This window comes from Mobula hypostoma, chromosome 1, assembly GCF_963921235.1.
Source record: "Mobula hypostoma chromosome 1, sMobHyp1.1, whole genome shotgun sequence".
Taxonomy (NCBI): Eukaryota; Metazoa; Chordata; class Chondrichthyes; order Myliobatiformes; family Myliobatidae; genus Mobula; species Mobula hypostoma.
In genome coordinates, this window is record NC_086097.1 from 109,057,235 (window position 1) to 109,078,754 (window position 21,520).

Here is a 21,520-nt window from a genome sequence, read left to right on the forward strand (position 1 = left end):
GACTCCAAGTTCGAATCCAGCCGGCTCCCTTGCACGCTTTCCATCCGGGCTGGGTTGAGCGTCGAGCTATCAACTCAGCCTCGTAAAAATCAGAAAGCCTGCTAAAAAAAAAACGCCGATGACTCTACCCAGAGTAAAGGGCTTTCTTCTTCTTCAAGGACTGAGAGAAGGTGCTTGACAAAGCCATCCACCAATCTGCATGCGTCTCACCAATGTAGAGGATGCCACACCGAGAGCACCGGATACAGTAGATAACCCTGACAGACTCGAGTGAGGAGATGAATTGCCAATTGGAACATTTTTCCACTTGTGGGGATAAGTGCCTGGAGTGAGATCAGTGGAGAGGGACAAATGGACAAAGGCATCAAAGAGGGAGCGATCCTTGCAAAAAATGAAGAGTTAGGGAGAGGTAAAGCTATGTTTGGTGGTTGGATCCTGTTGAAGATGGTGGCAGTTGCAGAGCATTATGTGTTGGATATGGAAGCTCATGGGGTGGTATTTAAGGACAAGGGAACTCTCCCTGTTCAGGCAGCAAGAAGATGATTTAAGGACAGATGTTCAGGAAGTGAAGGAGATGTGGGTGATATCAGCATCAATGGTGGAGGAAGGGAAACCCTGCTGTTTGAAGAAAGAGGATTGACATGATACTCAGGAAAGGAAAGCCGCATCTTGGGAACAGATGCAGTGGAGACGGAAGAACCGAGAAAAGGGAATGGCATTTTTACAAGTGACAGGTGGGAACAGGTATAGTCAAGGTAGCGGAAAGAGTTAGTTGGGTTATAAAAGATGTTAGCAGCCAGTCTGTCTCCAGTGAAGGGGACAGAAAGATTGATAAAGGGGAGAGAGGTGTCAGAAATGGACCAAGTGAATTTAAGGGTAGGGTGAAAGGTGGAGGCAAATTTGATGAAATTGATGAGCTCAGCATGGGTGCATGAAGCAGCACCAAAGCAGTTTCAATGTAGCATGGAAAGAGCTGGGGAATGTTAACATTGAAGACTTGGACCATGTAGCCAACAAAAAGGCAGGCATAGCTGGGGCCCATGTGGATGCCCATGGCTACACCTTGAGTTTGGAGAAAATGGGAGGAGACGAGAGAGGAATTGCTGAGTGTGATGATCAGTTCTGCTTTACGAAAGAGCTTTGCGGTGGAGGGAACAGCCTAGAAAGAAGCAGGGTGCTTAAAGGCATTCTTGATGGGTGATAGAAGTGTATAGGGACAAGACATCCATGGTGAAAATGAGGCAGTCAGGGCCAGGGAGTTGAAAGTTGTTGAAGGGATTGAGAGAGAATGTGAATTGTCGGGATGTCCAGTAGGTGGCAAGGGACTGACGGATGCAGTCGAGGTATGTATGCAGCCTCAAGTTCAATGGCACAGGAGCAGGAAGAGGCAGAAAAATATGGGCCTACGCAGACAGTCAGGTTTGTGGAACAGAGATGCAATAAGGCATTGCTGAAACTCACCTAGCACCTGTGGTTGACCAGGACACAGAAAGTGCCCTCTGTGGAGATAGATAATTAAGGTGTCCTGCTGTATTTCTATTTGTTAGATTAAATCTCTAACCTGAAATAACGTTGCTCCTTTTGAAGCCCCCACTACAAAAATCCAAAGTGTCCTACACGGTAGATGCGATGCTTTGTGTAGCTGGACATTGTACAATTTCCTGCATTTATATGGGTGAAAAATTCATGGACGATCTAGTCCCTGCTGGCAGTAATTATAGAAAGACCTGAAACCTAACACCTATACATTTAACATGTAAGAAACAGTTCTCAGTTTACAGTAGTTACTTTGGAATTTCATTTTGGTGTAGTTTGGTTTAATGCCCACATATGTGTGTACCCTTAAACTAATTTTTATATTGCTCCAGAGGCTTCTTTATATATGGTTTTAATGTGTTCATCTAATGTATTTTTAAAAAAACGCATCCTCAACACCTTCAGTCAATCTCTCCTTTTCAGAACTAGTTTACAAAATCAGCCACTAGAGACGGTTACCATGCCTTCTGCCTAGTGTGAATGGTTGCATTTGTCCTAATACTCCGAGCATCTCACAGGAATTTATACTCAATTTTAATATGATAGAAAGTGTTTGGGAATGATATTTATGACTGGAAAATCAGAAAAATTTCATTAATAAGAAACATACTAAAGTGAAGAACGGATTTTCAGTTCCATGCCATTTATCAATTTCTGCTTTTGAAATAGCTGATTTTTATCACAGCTAGTGGCATGACAGCGATAAGAAATGAGATGGAGGTTGAATGGATAATCTGATATGACACACGTGCAGTGATGAAAGTGTGAACAGAGTACAATGACAAGCTGGAACTGGCAGACCGAAATGTCATGGACATGGGATTATGCTAAAGAGCAAGGAGGCAGCCTGGAAAATACATGTTTATGGACTGTAACAGAGTTTGAAAAGGCAGTCAGAAACAATGCTGATATAGATTGGCATCGAAATGGACAATGCAGCCTGAAATGGAATAGCACTGAGGCTGAGTGTGCAGTCTGAAATGAAATGGCTTGGAAATGGAACATGCAGTCTGAAACACCATGGACATGTAAAGAGTGGAGATGTGGGCAACCCGAAATGTCTGTTATATGAAATGTGGCGTATAAGCAGTTGGAAACGACACACCAGTATTGAGGGTCAAGGACTTTGAAAGGCAGCATGGATTGGCACAAATACGGAATTAACAAACTCAGAATATCAGTCCGAATCAACATGAGAGTAGAATGGGATGGGATTTGAAGTGATCCAGATATGGATAGACACAAATATGAAATGACAGAAATACAATAGACTGCCAGTAATGAGACAGATTAAAAAAACGTAAGGTCACTTAAAGGTAGTCAGAAATGCTGCAGAGATGTTCAACACTGGAGTCAAAAAGGGCGCTAAGCTTGGGAAGAAATTGTTTCAGTACCTGGGTGAAGAGGGAAATTTTGTTCAAAAACTGAAATTTCTGATGGCCAGCCACAAAGGCTTTGATAATCCTTTTACTTAGTTGCAGGAAATTTCTGATCATTCAGTATTGAATGGAGATTAATGAATAGGAATCAGGCAATCTCACAATGAAAAACAACAGAGCCATTGAATGAGACTGTGTTGAAGTAGTGCTTTAAGGATGGTTTACGGATACATTTGGAATCTTAAGTTCTTTCATATGACGTGGCTAAGGACCAGCATAGAATGGACCAATTATAATCCTCTGGGGCCTCTAGGTTTCCTATGCGGGTAATTCAAAAATACTCAGAAACAAGATGATGGAAATAAAAAATAAAACCAAGATCCTGTAAATACTCAGTTTGCTAGGACAGTATCTATGGTGAAAATGAAGTTAATATTTCAGGTCCTCTACAATTCCTTCCATTCCTCATTCCCCATATCATCCCAGCTCATTCCTCACTTCCTGCCTCCCCTACACATTTTCTTCTCTTGCCCCCAATCTTCAACTCCACGCAACCCCCCTCCTCACCTTGATTCCCCATCTGACTTATCAATCCCTTTTCAATAACCCCTCATTCCATTGTGCTAACTCCATTTTCTCCATCTCCCATCCCTATCTCTTCATAACCATCCCACCCCCACACACAAAGGCTGCTATCCACAGTGGAAATTAATTAACAAATTACATTGTTGGTGCATACCACACCTGCTAAGAAGGCAGATAAGACCATATTATGATTTTCTCTGCTTTGGGGAAACTGAACATGAATTATACGACAACTTTGCAGAACTTTTCTATTCAGTGTTCATGCCTGATCCCAACCATCCAATTGTCAGTAACTTCATTTCTCTATCTCTCTCACACCACGCCCTCTGTCCTTTGCTTCCTACAGCTTTCCAATGAAGCTTAACCTTTTTAAGGGGCAGCATCTTATTTTCTGAATGGGCCTTTTCCATATTCCAGATTCAAAACTGAGTTCAGCAATTTTAGACGTTTAGTATTTCTGGCCTTTTTTTATGTCAGATTTTCAGCAATGACTTCTGATTCTGATTTCAGAAACACATCTTGGCTGAATTTGCACTATCACACCTATTGTTATGAACTTTTCCCCCTTCAACCATATGGCAAACCTTTCATTCTGTTGCCTCCTTTCCTTGTCCCTTTGTCAATATCTTAAAGCTAATCTCTAATTGTTCTGATTGTTGTAGAGTCATCCATGGAATTGTATCCCTCAGCCTAATTTGTCCATGCAGAATTTATTGCCCAGTGAGCTAGTCCTGTTTGCTCATGTTTTCCCCTTAGTCCTCTAGACCTCTCCTATCTATCTTCTTACTGAAATGGCTTTTAAATGTTACATATGTGCCCACCCCTATCATTATTTCTGGCAGTTCATTCCAAATATGCACTGTGATTTGCATGAAAAACTGCCTTTAATTACCCCTTTAAATGTCTTGCCTTTGATCTTAAGTTTAAACCCTCTTGTTTTTTGGAGCCTCTCCCACCCCCCCCCACTCCAAAAAAACTATCTGCTTGCACTCTGTCAATGACCCTCATGATTTTATATACCCCTATCAGGTCACCTCTCAATCTCCTACACTCCAGAAAATAAAAGTCCTAGTCTACCCAACCTCTCCTTGTAATTCAGGCCCAAATCCAGGCACATGCTAGTAAATGTTTTCTGCAGCTTCAGAGATTTCATTCATATAAAGTGGTGGCCCAAGATCCTTCTGTACCTCAATAGTACACACTGGTACCTTTTAAGGGGTCTATCATTAACTGTATACTTTCTCCTTTCATTTGACCTCCTGAAGCCCATTTAGACCTCCAAGCCTGACTTGCTGTGTAGTTGAGGTATTTTCTGCTTATATTTCGTAAAAGCAACAGGTTATAATCTGTATAAACCTTATCCTCTAATCTTTTCTCCTCAGCCACATGGAGCTTTTAATATTCCTTGTTTGTTTCTAGATTGCGCTATTTGGTCAAACAGTTGGAACGGGGTGAAACTTCGGTTGTGGATCTGAAGAAGAATTTGGAATATGCAGCTTCAGTGCTTGAGACAGTCTACATTGATGAGACACGGTATGTGTGCTGACCATTTTTACATGTCCCTCTACAATTCTTTATTCCTCGGCTGTGCTGTGAAAGGATCTGCCACCCATCTAGGCAGTAATATAATAGCACTGTGGTATTTTTGCCTCTCAGGCCCACGTTAATAAATTATTCAGTCAGAATCTCCCGCTGAGAATGTTCAACACTCACGACATGATCTGATGAGTTTTGACACACACATTTGCGGAATAGCAGACACTTGCACTGTTTTTATTAGCAGGACATTTTGTCTGTAAGAAGATTTGCCGTCATAATAATAACATTGTTTTCAGTTCTGCCTGTCCCAAAGCTGTTGGTGATTGCTTTTAGTTGATGGTTTTGAGTGAAAAGTTTAACCCTGTGTTTATGCAGAGAATATATAACACATTATAGCACTGGAACAGGGTGTTCAGCCCGTAAATTGTGTGAGCTTGTTGCCAATTTACACTAAATGTCCTCCTCCCACATGTCATCCATATCTCTCCATTCTCCTCATTTTCTGTGCGACAGCTTTTTAAAGGTAGCATAAAAGCTTCACTAAACTGTCTACTTCTACTACTATTCCTGGTAACTATCCCAGATACATACTGTGTAAAAAAAAATTGCCCTTCATGTCATTTTTAAACTCCTCTCCCCCTCCCCCTCCCAACACTGCCCTAATCTTAAACGCGCGTGTTTGTTATTTCTACTCTGGAGGAAAGATTCTGACTGCCTGCCTTATTTTAAAAACCTCTATCTTGTCTCCCCTCAATCTCTGGTGCACCGGAAAGAACAACCCAAGTTTGTCCAACCTTTCCTTTTCACTCATACGTTCTGATGCGGGCAGCATCTTGGTAACCTCCTCAGCACCATCTTTACAGTCTCAACATCCTTCCTATCATGGGGCAACCAGAACTGTACTCAGTAATCCATGTGGTCTGACTGAAGTTTTGTACAGCTGCAGCATGACATCTATACTCTTATACTCAGTATCCCTATCAATGAAGGCAAGCAGGCAGCAACCCTTCTTTATTACCTTATCTACTTGTGAAGCCATGTTCAGTCAACAATGGACTTGGAACCCAAAATCCCTCTGTATCTCAGTCATACCTCTTAAGAGATCTACCATTAGCTGTATACATTCTTCTTTAATTGCACCTCACACTTGCCTGGATGAAGTTCCATCTGCCACTTCTCTTTCCATATCTAGGTATATGTTACTGAATTATTTAATAGTCCATTACGCTGTCCATAACTCCACCAATCTTGGTATCATCCACAGGCTTCATAATCCATCCAACTAGACCAAAGACCAGAAGACCCAAGAACAGGATTAGGCCATTCAGCCCATCAGTCTGCTCTGCCTTTCCATCATGGCTCAATTATTATCCCTCTTCTGTCTTCTCACCATAGCCATTGATACCCTTACTAATTAAGAACCTATCAACCTCTGCTTTAAGTACGACCAATGACTTGGCCTTGACAGACGTCTGTGGTAATGAATTCCACAGACTCATACTCTCTGGCTAAAGAAATTCCTCCTCATCTCCATTCTAAAGGGACATCATTCTATTCTCAGGTTGTGCCCTGTGGGCCTAGACTCCCCATACAGGAAGTATCCTCCCTACGTTAAATCTATCTAGGTCTTTTAATATTTGATAGGTTCCAATGAAATCCCACCCCCCCCATTCTTCTAAAGTCCAGGGAGTAGAGGCCCAGAGCCATCAAATGCTCCTCATGCGTTAACCCTTTCAAAGGTTCAAAGGTCAAATTTAATGTCAGAGAAATGTATACAATATACATTCTGAAATGCTTTTTCTTCGCAAACATCCATGAAAACAGAAATGTGCCTCAAAGAATGAATGACAAATTAAGCGTGAGAACCCCAAATACCCCCCCAACTTTACCCTCCTGCATGTAAGCGGCACCAAGCAACAATCCCCCTCCCCCCACCGGCAAAATAAAGGCACATGGGTGCTATCACTGAGCCCAAGCGTGTGCTAAGCAATAGCAAAGACACAGACCAAAATTAACCCTTTTGTGAATCCTGTGCTAAGACTCCCAAGCCACAAAGCCATGAATTCCATCACCCAGATCATTAACTTAGAACAGAATGTTATGTGCCAGCAGCAATAGACCACAGACTCAGTTTTTAATATTAAACAGCTATATTTTCAGTAGCTACCCAAAATACAGACAATTAAACAAATTACTCCTCTAAACAAAAATAAACAGTTCTATGCATTTGTAGCCCACAAACGGTGTCAGGTTTGGGAACAGTTCTTCTTAAATCTTACTCAAACACAGTCCCAGAAATGGCAATCCAGATGATTCCAGAAATCCACAGAAACAGGTGAGGGGAAGACACTAAGATGACACGAGGCGGCGATCATGGAAAATTCCAGAGGATCCACGCTGGGAAAAACAATATAGCAGTCACAGCAGATTTCAGAGGTTGAGTAGCGTTCCAAAATCCACCTAGGGATATCACAAGGTGACGGTCATGGAATATTCCCTAACACAAGTGGTCACCATCTAACACACCCAAATACATGTATGGGTTAACAAAAAGTGGTAGCCACAGGAATATTCCAGAAATCATGTAAAGTGACAGTCACGAATCCAATATGCACTGTGTCCCACTAACTATCACAATCCTCTGGACATGGAGAAGGACTAGACTCGTCCGCTGTTGTAGCAAACTCTTCATCTATCTCCACCCAGCTCTCTCTCCTGCTGGTACCTCGAGACTGCTGTTCCTTCTTCTGCCGAATGTTCCAGAAACCTGTTCGCATTTTTATAATGACAGCATCCACCCGTCTCATCCAGGCACTTAAAATGACACTCACAGTAAAAAAAAATGTTGACACATAACAAGAAAAACTCACAGACCCAACTTTGATCTCTGCAAGGACATCACTACTCACTGGCAGCCAACCAGCGAAGGACCTCTTCATTCCCACTCTTTGCCTTCTGCCAATCAACTGATCTTCTGTCCATGCTAGTATCTTTTCTGTAATGCCATGGGCTCTTTCCTTGTTTACCAGCTTCATGTGTGGCACCTTTTGAAAATCCAAGTAAAACACATCCATTGACTCCTTTGTCTATCCTGCCATTACTTCCTCAAAGACTTCCAACAGATTTGTCAGGCAAGATTTCCCCTTAAGGAAACCATGCTAACTTTAGTTATGTATCTCTGAATATCCCTAGAGTGTAGTCCATCCTGTCTTTGTCCATCTTCCTACATTTCAGCTTTCCAAACACCTTCTCCTTAGCAAGAGCAACTACATTCACTTCTGTCCCCAACACTTTCAAACTTCTGGCATGCTGCTAGTGTCTTCCACAGTAAAGACTGATGCAAAATACTTACTTGGTTCATTTGCCATTTCATTAATTGTCTGATGTCCACTCTTGCCTCTCTTTTACTCTTTATATCTGAAAAAATAACATCCTCTTTCATCTTATTAAGGAATTTATCTTCATATTTCATGTTTTATTTCCTTATTGCTTCATTACTTGCCTTCTTTTAGCCTTTTAAAGTGTCCAGATCCTCTAGCTTATCACAAAGTTTTGCTATACTCTATGCTTCACTTTTGCTTTATGCTGTCTTTGAATTCAGCCACAATTGCCACATCCTCCTTTCATCATCCATTTCTTCTTCTTTGGGATGAACCAATTTTGCGTAATCCAAATTACTCTTAGAAACTTCAGCCATTACTGTTCTACCATCACCCCTGCTTGTGTCCCTTCTAGTCAGCTTTAACCAAATCCTCTCTCATACCTCTGTAATTCCCTTTACTCCACTGTAATACTGATGCATCTGATTTTAGCCTCTCCCTTGCAAACATCGGGGTGAATTCTGTCGTATCATGATCAGTGCTTCCTACGGGTTTCTTTATCTTAAAGCTCCCTGATCAAATCTGGTTCATTATGCAATATTCAACCCAGAAGTTTTCTTAATGGGCTTGACCACAAGCTGTTATAAAAGATCATTTCATCCGCATTCTACAAATTACTTATCTTGAATCCAGCACCAACCTGATTTTCCCAATCTATCAGCATATTAAAAATCACCTAGACCATTGAAACATGGTTATTTTTACATGCCTTTTCTACCTCCCATTGCAATTTGTACCCCACATCCTGGCCTTTTTTCCGGAGGCCTGTATATAATTCCTATCAGGGTCTTTTCACTCTTGCAGTTGTTTTACTCTATCCACAAAGATTCTACATCTCTGTCATGACATCATGACATCAAGGATATCATCATTTCTAAGGATTTGATTTAATTTTTAACAACCCACCTCCTCATCCCACCTGCCTATCCTTTTGATAAGATGTGTATCCTTGGATTTGAAGCTCCCACCTGTGCTTTTCTTTCGGCTACGACTCAGTAATGCCCACAATTTGGCAGTGATGCCAATTTCTAACTGTGCTACAAAATTATCTAGCTTGCATACTGTGTGTATTCAAATATAACACCTTCAGTCTTGTATTCATCACCCTTCTTTGCAATTTTGTTTCCATGTTGCCTGCAGTGAAATTCTTATACTTCTTAAAACTTTTTGTATAAATCTTTATTCTGGACATTTCAGTAATCCCTCCTGTCTTCCTTTTTATTTATCCTCACTTGTCCAAACCGTTGAGCCACCTCCTACTATCTAGCTTAAAGCTTTATCCATAGCCCTAGATATGTGCTTCCTCAGGACCCTAGTTCCAGTCCAGTTCAAGTGGAGCCCATCCATTGGAACAGCCCTCTTCTTCCCCAATACTGGTGTCAGTGTCCTATGAATTCAAACCTAATTCTCTCACATCAATCTTGGAAGCCACATATTTAGATTTGTGCTAATTAATTCTATACTTATTTGCATTTGGTTCTGGTAACAATTAATCAAAGTATATACAAATACTTCAGTCCCACCTCATTTGTTTTTCATTTATCATTTCAGTCTCCCTTCCACTCTACCTTACACTCTCTTGCATAACACTAACAAACCTCCTCCCAAGTATATTGGTTCTCCTCCAATTCAGAAGCAAGCCCTACCTGCCCTGGAAGATAGCACAATGATCCATAAATCTGAAGCCCAGCCTCCTGCCCCAGGTCTTTCGCCACATATTGAACGGCACTGTGCATCTATTTCTCACCTTCCTGGCACGTGGTATGGGCATTAATTCTGAATTTACAACCCTGGAAGTCTTGCTTTTTAAACTTTCTACCTAGCTCCCTAAAATTCCTTAGCAGGATATCATCATTGCTCCTGCCTATGTTATTGGTACTTTGTGGACCATGACCTCTGGTAGTTCACCCTCCTCTTTCAGAATGCCATGTACCTGCTTGAGACATCCTTGACAATGGTGCTAAGGAGGCAACGCACTATCTTAGACACTTGATTGCGACCACAGAAACATTTGCTCTGCCCCTTACTACAGAGTTCACTATCACTATGCCTCTACTTGACTTCATCCTTTTGAGCCTCAGAGCCAGACACAGTGTCATTAACCCAGCTCCTGGTGCTAGCTTCTGATAGGTTATTCATCTAGACCTGTTTGCCTAATCCACATACTTCTGGTAGACGGCCATTTATCTGTAGCCTGCACCTGTGGTTTGACCACCTCATTAAAACTCTCATCTGTGATATCCTCAGCCTCCCAGACGATCCTGAGTACATCAACTCCAGCTCAGTCCTTTCACCTGGTAGTCAAGAGTGCACTTCCCACAGATGTAGTCATCAGGGAGACCATGAGGTTCCTTGACCTCACATCTTGCAGAAGGACTATTTACTGCCCTGACTGCCATATTAACTGCACCGTCAAAAGAAATGGATTAAAAGGAGAATAAAAACCTTACCTGAGTCTTACCTCTTCTCACCGGTTCCTCAGCTCTCCACTCCGATACTGGCTCGCTCTCACAATGGCTGCTCTAATATAGCCACTCCCCAGGACCATAGATTCTTTTTATTTGTTTCTTTTCTCTTCTGGTCTGATTTACAATAATATCTTGAGGTCTTTCCATTTCAAATGTATTGTTCTTTGAAAGTGACAGTGAAATTGCAAATTCAAGTGGATTTGTAATTTGATTTTCTCCTCAAGGGCTTATGCCAAAATAGCTCTGGCTTGATCAGAATGCTCTTGTTTTGCTGAATTGTTTTATACATTTTGTTCGCTTATTTATGTGCTGGTACTTAGTGGCTTTATATCACATTCTGCTCTGGGGTGAAATTTGTAGCCAACACTGTATATTTGATAGTCACAGGTGATGATGTCATAAGTATCCTGTGGTTCTTTGCCTGTACAGCATCTGTGCTTCCAAATCTTTTCTCTACTCCTTCGCCCAATGAGACAGAACTGAGATGCATCCTATCTTGTGAAGGCAAGCATAGCTACCATCTTTCTTAATAGCAGCCAATGCAGCACACTAAGCTGTTAGAGTATTACTGTTGTTGATTTGTACATACTTTGATTAATTAGATTAAATGCCCAAATTTATTGTCTACATAGAGGGTTAACTAGCAGGCTGACCCAATGGCAGTCATCCTTTTTCAAGCAGAACATGCATGCATCAAAAACTGTTTGCGTCAAAAGGAGCATTTAGAATGAGGAGGGTTTTTATGTATTTACATGTGTATTAAAAACATAACTCTTTTAAACACAGGCGTCTGCTGGATACAGAAGATGAGCTCAGTGATATCCAGTCTGACTCTATTCCCTCAGAGGTCCGAGACTGGTTGGCCTCCACGTTCACAAGACAAATGGGAATGATGCTGAAAAGGACCGAGGAGAAGCCAAGATTCCGCAGCATTGTCCATGCAGTGCAAGCTGGGATATTTGTTGAAAGGTCAGGAAAATTACTATGAAATCTAGTACTTTTTTTTTGATTATATACCTTATGTTGGTGTTTTATTTATCAAGTTTCAAGATTGTTTAATGATGTTTCCAGTTGTAAAGGAGAACAAATTAATTGCCAGTCCAGATCCAAGCAGCACAAAGAAAAAACACAAGATAAAGAACACAATAATAAAAGAACACCACAATAAATATAAATACATAAGATAGCTGATACACATAAACTGACTTGAATAAAAATGTCTGTGTATTAAAATAGAGATGTTTGCAAATGGGCCTTTGTCAGCATCTACAATTCAACCCTGATTTATCAGAGTGGTGGTAGAAGGTCAGAAGGATGCTGATTGTTGACCTCGTTGTTTAAAGAGGGAGGAAGGGGTAAAATGTGTAATTATAGCCCATTTAGTTTAAGTTCACTGGTGGCCCAGTTATTAGCATTCATCCTGAGGCAAAACATGCAAGCTCATTTAGATAGGCACATATCAATCAACGTAGATCTGTTGAGGGAAAGTTATGTCTAACTGAATTGACATATTTGAGGAAATAACAAGGTAGGAATTGTGTTTAATGTAAAATAAGTGGATTTCAGTGAAGCTTTTGATGAGATCACATATGAGAGACTGATCAAAAAAGCAAAGAATGGGATCCAGGGGAGGTGGCAAATTGGATCCAAAATGAGTTCAGTGACAGGAAGCAGAATGATTGACTAGTGTGCTTGTGAGGTTCTAACCAATGACATTTCAGAGGATTCCGTACTTGGTCCCTATTTGGTGCATAATGAATGATACAGACCTCTGCTTGTGGGTATGATAAAGAAGTTTGCAAATAAGTTGGCTATGTGCTTGGTGATGTGGCAAAACTTTGGTCATCAGATGCTTTAGTCAGTCTGTCAAAAAATGTCAATAATAGCAATAAATTAATCCAGAGCATCAGCAGGGGAGGTACAGCAAGGTAGGGGAGTACATATTAAATGATAGCATTTTGTGGAGTGGAGTGGAACATAATGACAATGGATTGTATATACGCAGATCCTTAAATGTAGCAAAACTGATCTACAATATAGTTAAGGATACTTTTGTTTATTAGTTGAGGCATAATATACAAGAGCAGGGTGATTATGCTGGAATTATGTGTTTGTTACCATGCAGTTTTAATCACCACATTACAGGAAAGGATATTATTGAATTAGGAGAAGGTGCAGATGAGACACAGTAAGAGACCTTCTAGCCTATTAAATTAATGCTGACTATTCATCAATTTACATTAATCCTACACTCGTCCCATTTTGATTCACCTCTCATTCTTTTTGATTACCTCCAGAATCTACACTAGGGAAAAGTTACAATAGCCAGTTGACCTACCAACCACATGTTTATAGGATTAGGAGAAAACCCACACAGTCATGGTGGGAGTTTGCAGAGTCCACCTAGGCAACACCGAAGGTCATAACTGAACTCAGGTCTCTGGCAATGTGAGCCAATGACTGTACTAGCTGCACAACTGTGCCAATTCACAAGGACAAGGACAGTGCCTAATCTGGACAAATGTAATTTTGAAAAAAGCTTACCCAAGCTGTAGCTGTTTTATTTGGAATAGAGGAGATTGAGGAGGGACTAACTTGTGGCGTATAGAATTATGAGGGTCGTGCACAGAATAATGACCTATTTCCCTTAACAAGGAGCTCAGCTCAAGAGCCAGGGCACAGAGAGATTTTGAAGTAATTATAGGAGAAAGGAGATGATGTAAAAACTTCCCAACAACCTGGGGTCTGGGTTTCCTGGCCTGAGAGGCTGACAGTGGCAGAATCCTTAAACACGTTTAACAATTGCATGAATGGGTACTTGAAGAATTGCAATCTGCAAGGCTGCTTGAAGGATTGGATGGTGGGATTATATTGGGTAATCCACATTGATAAAATGTGCTGAATAGAATCTTCCTTGTTGTAACATTTTCTCTGAACCACTGTTACTGAAAATATATAAAGTAGATTAGAATGTTAGTGTCTTAAGATTTTTAACTGCAGATATAATGGAAGTAACTTTGACATTATTTTCTGATTTAGTCCCCTTGTGCAGATAGGATTATTGTTGATAAAGGTCATTGTTCTTGCCCAGGCTGAGGAGCCTGTGTTTCTACTTTCAGCCCATCAACCTTGCCTGTGGCTAACCTTATCTGAGATTGCCCTGTAGCGTAGCCCAGTGATGTTAAAATGCAGTGAAAGTATATGTATACTATCACAGTCCTGAGATCTGATCTTTATAATTCTTGACGTCTGCCAGCCAACATCTATTTTTTAGTACAATAAAATTCTGATAAACACAGTACATCTAATGAGAATCCCTGAATAATTGGCAGCTGGAAGATAACCTCCTTGAACCTCATTGAAGTGCTTGATGGTGCACTCTTTTTAAATTCATGAGAGACCCAGTTCCTGCAGACACGTGAAACCAGAGGCTCCCAACCTTTTTTATGCCATAGACCAATATCATAGCAAGGGCTGTGTGGACCCCAGGTTAAACTCACCAGGCTTTTGTTTCTTGTACTTCCCCTAATCCTCCCAGTTTCACTGGAACATTCACTATAATACTATCTAACAGCTTTGAAAAGGTGAATTAAAAACATGTCAAGGTTTTCAACTGAAATAATATCCAAAGTATGAAAAGGACCTGTCCTGGGACCAGTAAGTCCATGCCATCACAAAGAAGGCATGACAGCACTTCTACTTTCTCAGAAGTTTGCGTAGATTTGACATGTCGCCAAAAGCTTAGACAAATTTCTCTAGGTGCACAATGGAGGTGTCCTGACTAGTTGCATCATGATCTGATTTGAAAATACCGATGCCCAGAAGCGGACCATTGATAAAAACAGAATAAAACTGTAGAAAGTGGTAGTTACAGCCCGGTCCATCACAGGTAAAACCCTCCCTACCACTGAGAACATTTAGATGGAGAGCTGTCACAAGAAAGCAACGTTCGTCATCAAAGACTCCCACCATTCAAGTAGTCTCTTCTGACTACTACCGTTGAGCTGAAGATACAGGGGCCTCAGATCCCAGACCACCAGGTTCAGGAAGAGTTATTACCTTACAACCATCAGGGTCCTGAACCAATGTGGAGTACTTCACTCACCTAAATGCTGAACTGACTCTACAACTATAGACACACTTTCAAGAACTCTTCACAACTTGTGTTTTAAGTACTGTTGTTATTTTATTTTATTTGCACAGTTTGTCTTCTTTTGCATATTGGTTGTTCATCATTGTTGAGACTGCGAACAAAGTCACTGGAGAGACACTGAAGCTAGTGATAGAGAAATCTTTATTCAGCACAAATAGGCACCACTGGAGACACTCGGAAGATTAGATTACATATGCAGGGCAATTCTATAGTTTTAATGCATTCAGAAAGCTTCCTTTGAGGTACATACAATTTTCAAACACCTAGATCTTCACACCAACACTCCAGACAAATTAGACTGATTGTTAATCACCACTCCCTCTGGGCTGCATTCATGCATATGCAGACATCTCTGGTCAATGGAGTGTTTACTGGTTTGCAATTGACCCCAGCCTATAGTGCCAGGAAGAACATTGTTCTGAGCTGCATTTTAAACTCAATCTATAATTCACATTCAGATCTGAAGACTGGTTGCTGTAAATTATTATTTGCTATACTGTATATCATAACTCCAGAATATGCCCTGACAGTCATTCTTTGTTTATGTATGTCTTTTTTTCATGGAATCTATTGTACTTCTTATGTTTTTCCTGTAAATGCTTGCAAGAAAAAAGGGTAGTGTATATGTATATATTGTATATAATATGTTGACATGTACATACTTCGATAATAAATTTACTTTAAACTTTGAATTTTGACAATGCAGGGACTTTGATCGTCCTACACCTCCAAAGTTTTGCTCAACTGAGTTTCACTAATAACTTGAGAGATCTTTTGATTCTTCTAATGGATCTCCATAGACCCTTCAATCAATGAGATTCATTGAGAAGGTTGATGTAATGTAACTGAGGTGATATATAGAACTTCTAAAAACATTTGAAAAGTTATAAAACTTTTCATCAAAATTGGTCATGCAATGAAACAGAGAATATAGCAACTGGAAACAGTCTGGTAATGAGCATAGCAAACCTAAGAGACTGCAACTTCTGGAAATCAGGAACAAGGTACAAAGGAGCTAAAGGAACTCAGTGGGTCAGACAACACACATCAAAATTGCTGGTGAATGCAGCAGGCCAGGCAGCATCTCTAGGAAGAGGTACAGTCGACGTTTCAGGCCGAGACCCTTCGTCAGGGCTAACTGAAGGAAGAGCTAGTAAGAGATTTTAAAGTGGGCGGGGGAGGGGTAGATACCCCTTGCCCATCCTCTGGGTCCCCCCCCCCCCGCCTTTCTTTCTCCCCGGACCTCCTGTCCCATGATCCTCTCGTATCCCCTTTGTCAATCACCTGACCAGCGCTTGGCTCCATCCCTCCCCCTCCTGTCTTCTCCTATCATTTTGGGTCTCCCCCTCCCCTTCCCAGTTTCAAATCTCTTACTAGCTCTTCCTTCAGTTAGTCCTGACGAAGGGTCTCGGCCTGAAACGTCGACTGTACCTCTTCCTAGAGGTGCTGCCTGGCCTGCTGTGTTCACCAGCAACTTTGATCTGTGTTGCTTGAATTTCCAGCATCTGCAGAATTCCTCATGTCTGTGGGTCAGGCAACATGGATGGAGGGAAATAGACAGTCAATGCTTCCAGTCAAGATCCTTTATCAGGATTGGAAAGAGAGAGAAGAGACTTTAAAAAAAAATGAGGCAGAAGAGTTTAGTGGAAAGTAGAATAAAAGGGTGGAAGGAAGTAGTGTGGATGGTGGGCAGATTGAGAGGGTGGGGGAGGAAATCAGTGTAACTGGAAACAAATGAGTTAGAGGGGAGTGGTTCCTGGAAATAAGAGAAATCTATGTTCATGTTGTCAGGTTGGAGACTACCTCATATACCACCTTGGTAGTCTCCAAGCTGACAGAATGTACATCGATTTCTGTAACTTCCAGTAATCACTCCTGGCTTTTCCCTTTATTGTGGCTTTATCCCACAGGTTCATATCACCCCTTGTCATCCCATCACCGACTCTTTAAATCTGCCAATTGCCCAGACATTCCTCCCACTGATTCGTCTCGCCACCCCTTCCCTTCATTCCATTTTTATTCTCCTCTACCATAAAATTCCATCTTCTTTAGTCCTTTGTCACTTTCACCTATCATCTCCCAGTTTTTTCAAACCATTGTCAATCTCCTCGTTCCTCACCTACCTATCACTTGGGTTTATTTATTGAGATACAGCACAGAGTGGGCTCTTTCTTGCACTGCCCCCAAGCCCTAATTTAACCCTTGCCTAATCACAGCACAATTTACAATGACCAATTAACCTACCAACCCGTATATCTTTGGACTGTGGGAGGAAACTGCAGCACCCGGAGGAAATCCATGTGGCCAAGGGACAGACAGTGGTGGGAAATGAACCCATTTTGCTGGTTTTGGAAAGTGTTGTGCTAACCACTACGCTACTGTGGATCCACAAATCACCCGCCAGCTCTGGCTGCCCTCACCTCGTTATACTGAATATTTCTTCTCTTTCTTTCCAGTCTCGATGAAGGGTTTTGATTTGAAACAGTGACTCTCCATTTCCCTCCATAGGTGTTGCCTGACCCACTTTGGTCTTCCAGTGTTTTGTACAGTGCTGGTAATGAGAGAATTTTTTTTCTTTAGACTGGAGCAAAATGATTAGTGGAGTTTCCCCGTAGTTCTTACAGAATCACTGCTTTTCTTAATGATTTGGTCTTGATTGCCAAGGACTTAAATTGGATAATGTACACCTTGGATGCCTATTGAATTGTGAGGAGGATAATTAGAGATGGAAGAGAGATATAGACAAGCTGGTGGAATAGGTGATTGCATGGCAGATGTAATGCTGCGAAATAAAGTGAGTTATTTTTTGCAGGGGAGTCATAACAACAGAGTAATAAGGCAGGAAACTAGTCTATGTTGACATCCATAGTCATCCCAGTTGCCCACATTCGGCCCATGATCTACAAAACCCTTCACCTCCATGTGATTTTCCAAATGTCTCACAGGTGTTGCAGTTGTACTCACTTGAACCACTTCCTTTTGCAACTCACTGCAGGTACTCCCTACCCTATGTGTAAGGAAATTACCTCTCAACACTCTTTTCAATCTCACAACTCTTATCTTGTATCTGTGCCTTCTGCTTGTGGACTTCTCAACCCAGTGGAAAAGACTGTGACTGTCTGCCTTATACATACCCCTAATGATTTTATAAACTTTTATAGGGTTACCTCTAATTCTGCTGTGTGCCAAGGAATACAAACCCAGGTTGGCCAACCTCTCCCTATAAATCAGGCTGCATGCTCGCGAATCTCTTCTGCACCCTCTCCACTTTGCCAATGTCTTTTCTATAATGGGGTGACCGAAACTGTACCCAGTACTCCAAGTGTGGTCTCATTAGTGACCTGTATAGCTGCAACATAGTATCGCTACTGCAGAACTCAATACCGTGACTAATGAAGGCCAGCATACTAAATGCCTTTTTTTTACCACCCTGTCACCTTGTCTACTCCCAGGTCTCAGTTCAATAACACTCGGCAGTGCGCTGCCATTAATTGCATAGGTCCTACCCTGGGATGACTGTCCAAAATGCATCGCTTCACACAGGAGCCTGCTGTGAAATCCAGTTGCCATTCCTGTGCTCATTTCCCTAACTGATCAAGATGTCTTTGTAATTCATTTTAACATGCTTCATTGTCAGTAAGATCCTCTAATTTATGATCACTAGCAGACTTGCGAAATGTACCATGTACATTCATATCCAAATCACTTACATAAATAACAAACAACATGGGTCCCCACACTGACTCCTGGGACATCCCATCACTCACACATCTGTCGTCGGAGAATTGATCTTCAAACATCATCCTCTGCTTCCTCTACCATCAAGCAATTCTGAATTCACTTTGCCAGCTGCCCCAGAGTTCCACGAAAACTAAACTTTTAGATAACCTGCCATCTGAGGCATTGTCAAAGGCCATATCGACAACATCCACAGCTTTACCTTCATCTATCCCCTGAGGTAGTCATCCCTAGGCTACAGGGGTCAGAAAACTGGGTCACTGTCAAGAGAGGGAAGGGAAATGCCCGGATAGTGGAGAGCAGACCTGTAGCTGTCCCCCTCAGCAACAAATATCTTGTTCTGGGTGCTGTTGAGGGGGATGACCTGACAGGGGACGCCCACGGTGACCGGGTCTCTGGCATTGAGCCTGGCGCTGTTGTGCAGGAGAGAAGGAGGGAGGAGAGAAGGAGGGAGAAGAGAAATGCGGTAGTCGTAGGGGATTCCATAGTCAGGGGAACAGACAGGAGATTCTGTAAGCCTGACAGAGATACCCGCATGGTGTGTTGCCTCCCAGGTGCCAGGGTACGGGACGTCTCGGATCGGGTCCTGAACATTCTAAAGGGGGAGGGTGAGCAGCTAGTTGTCTTGGTACATGTTGGTACCAATGACATAGATAGGACAAAGGAGAAGGTCCTGAAGAGAGATTTACAGGAGTTAGGAAGGAAGCTGAGAAGCAGGACCTCCAGGGTAGTAATCTCGGGATTGCTACCTGTGCCACGTGCCAGCGAGGGCAAGAGTAGTCGGATCAGGCAGATGAATGTCTGGCTGAGAGACTGCTGTAGGGGGCAGGGCTTCAGATTCTTGGATAATTGGGATCTCTTCTGGGGGGAAGTATGACCTGCTCAAAAAGGACAGGTTACACCTGAACCCGAAAGGGACCAATGTCCTTGCGGGAAAGTTTAATGGAGCTGTTAGGGAGGGTTTAAACTAATTTGGCAGGGGGATGGGAACCGGAATGATAGAGCGGAGGAAGGGGAAAACAGAAATAAATCTAAGATAGTGAGCAGTAAAAATGTCAGGAAAGACAGGCAGGTGATGGGGCAAATTTGAAGCCATGGGGATGAGTTGCAATGCGATAAAGTTGCAGTGAAATCAAAGCGAAAAGTATCAAATACTGGTCTTAAGGTGTTGTACTTAAATGCACGCAGCATAAGGAATAAAGTGGATGATCTTGTTGTGCATCTACAGATTGGCAGGTATGATATTGTGGCCATCACTGAGACCTGGCTAAAGGATGCATGTCTCTGGGAGCTGAATGTCCAAGGATACATGGTGTATCGGAAGGATAGGAAGGTAGGCAGAGGGGAAGGCGTGGCTTAATTGGTAAGAAATGATATTAAGAAATGATATTAAATCATTAGAAAGAGGTGATATAGGATCGGAAGGTACAGAATCTTTATGGGTTGAGCTAAGAAATAACAGGGATAAAAGGACCCTGAAGGCAGTTATTTATAGGCCTCCAAACAGCTGCAGGGATGTGGACTACAAATTACAACTGGAAATAGAAAAGGCTTTTCAGAAGGGCAGTGTTATGACAATTGTGGGGGATTTTACCATGCGAGTGGATTGGGAAAATCAAGTCGGCACTGGATCTCAAGAGAGAGAATTTGTAGAATGTCTGCGAGATGGCTTTTTAGAACAGCTTGTTGTTGAGCTCACTAGGGGATCGGCTGTACTGGTTTGGGTATTGTGTAATGAACCGGAGGTGATTAGAGAGATTGAGGTGAAGGAACCCTGAGGAGGCAGTGATCATAACATGATTGAGATCACTGTGAAATTAGAAAAAGAGAAGCCGAAATCTGATGTGTCAGTATTTCAGTGGAGTAAAGGAAATTACAGTGGCATGAGAGAGGAACTGGCTAAAGTTGACTGGAAAGGGACACTGACGGGAAAGACAGCAGAGCAGCAGTGGCTGGAGTTTGTGTGAGAAATGAGGAATGTGCAAGACAGGTATATTCCATAAAAGAAGAAATTTTCGAGTGGAAAAAGGATGCAACCATGGTTGACAAGAGAAGTCAAAGCCAAAGTTAAAGCAAAGGAGAGGGCATACAAGGAAGCAAAAATTAGTGGGAAGACAGACGATTGGGAAGTTTTTAAAACCTTACGAAAGGAAACCAAGAAGGTCATTAAGAGAGAAAAGATTAACTATGAAAGGAAGCTAGCAAATACTATCAAAGAGGATACTAAAAGCTTTTTCAAGTATATAAAGAGTAAAAGACAGGTGAGAATAGATATAGGACCAGTAGAAAATGATGCTGGAGAAATTGTAATGGGAGATAAGGAGATGGCAGAGGAACTGAACGAGTATTTTGCATCAGTCTTTACTGAGGAAGACATCAGCAGTATACCGGACACTCAAGGGTGGCAGGGAAGAGAAGTGTGCGCAGTCACAATTACAACAGAGAAACTACTCAGGAAGCTGAATAGGCTAAAGGTAGATAAATCTCCTGGACCAGATGGAATGCACCTTCGTGTTCTGAAGGAAGTAGCTGTGGAGATTGCGGAGGCATTAGCGATGATCTTTCAAAAGTCGATAGATTCTGGCATGGTTCCAGAAGACTGGAAGATTGCAAATGTCACTCCGCTATTTAAGAAGGGGGCAAGGACGCAAAAAGGAAATTATAGACCTGTTAGCTTGACATCGGTGGTTGGGAAGTTGTTGGAGTCGATTGTCAAGGATGAGGTTACAGAGTACCTGGAGG

General features: G+C 41.9%; 1 protein-coding gene across 3 annotated transcripts in view; it reads left to right on the forward strand.

Annotated features, from left to right (window-relative positions):
• pde1ca (phosphodiesterase 1C, calmodulin-dependent a) overlaps window positions 1-21,520 on the forward strand; it is a 292,700-nt gene that overhangs the window by 118,807 nt on the left and 152,373 nt on the right. For all 3 annotated transcript variants that reach the window (XM_063054745.1, XM_063054754.1, XM_063054738.1), the window contains exons 3-4: window positions 4,920-5,033; window positions 11,674-11,856. In XM_063054745.1, coding sequence (XP_062910815.1) covers window positions 4,920-5,033; window positions 11,674-11,856 — 297 coding nt within the window. The remainder of the gene's footprint in view (window positions 1-4,919; window positions 5,034-11,673; window positions 11,857-21,520) is intronic.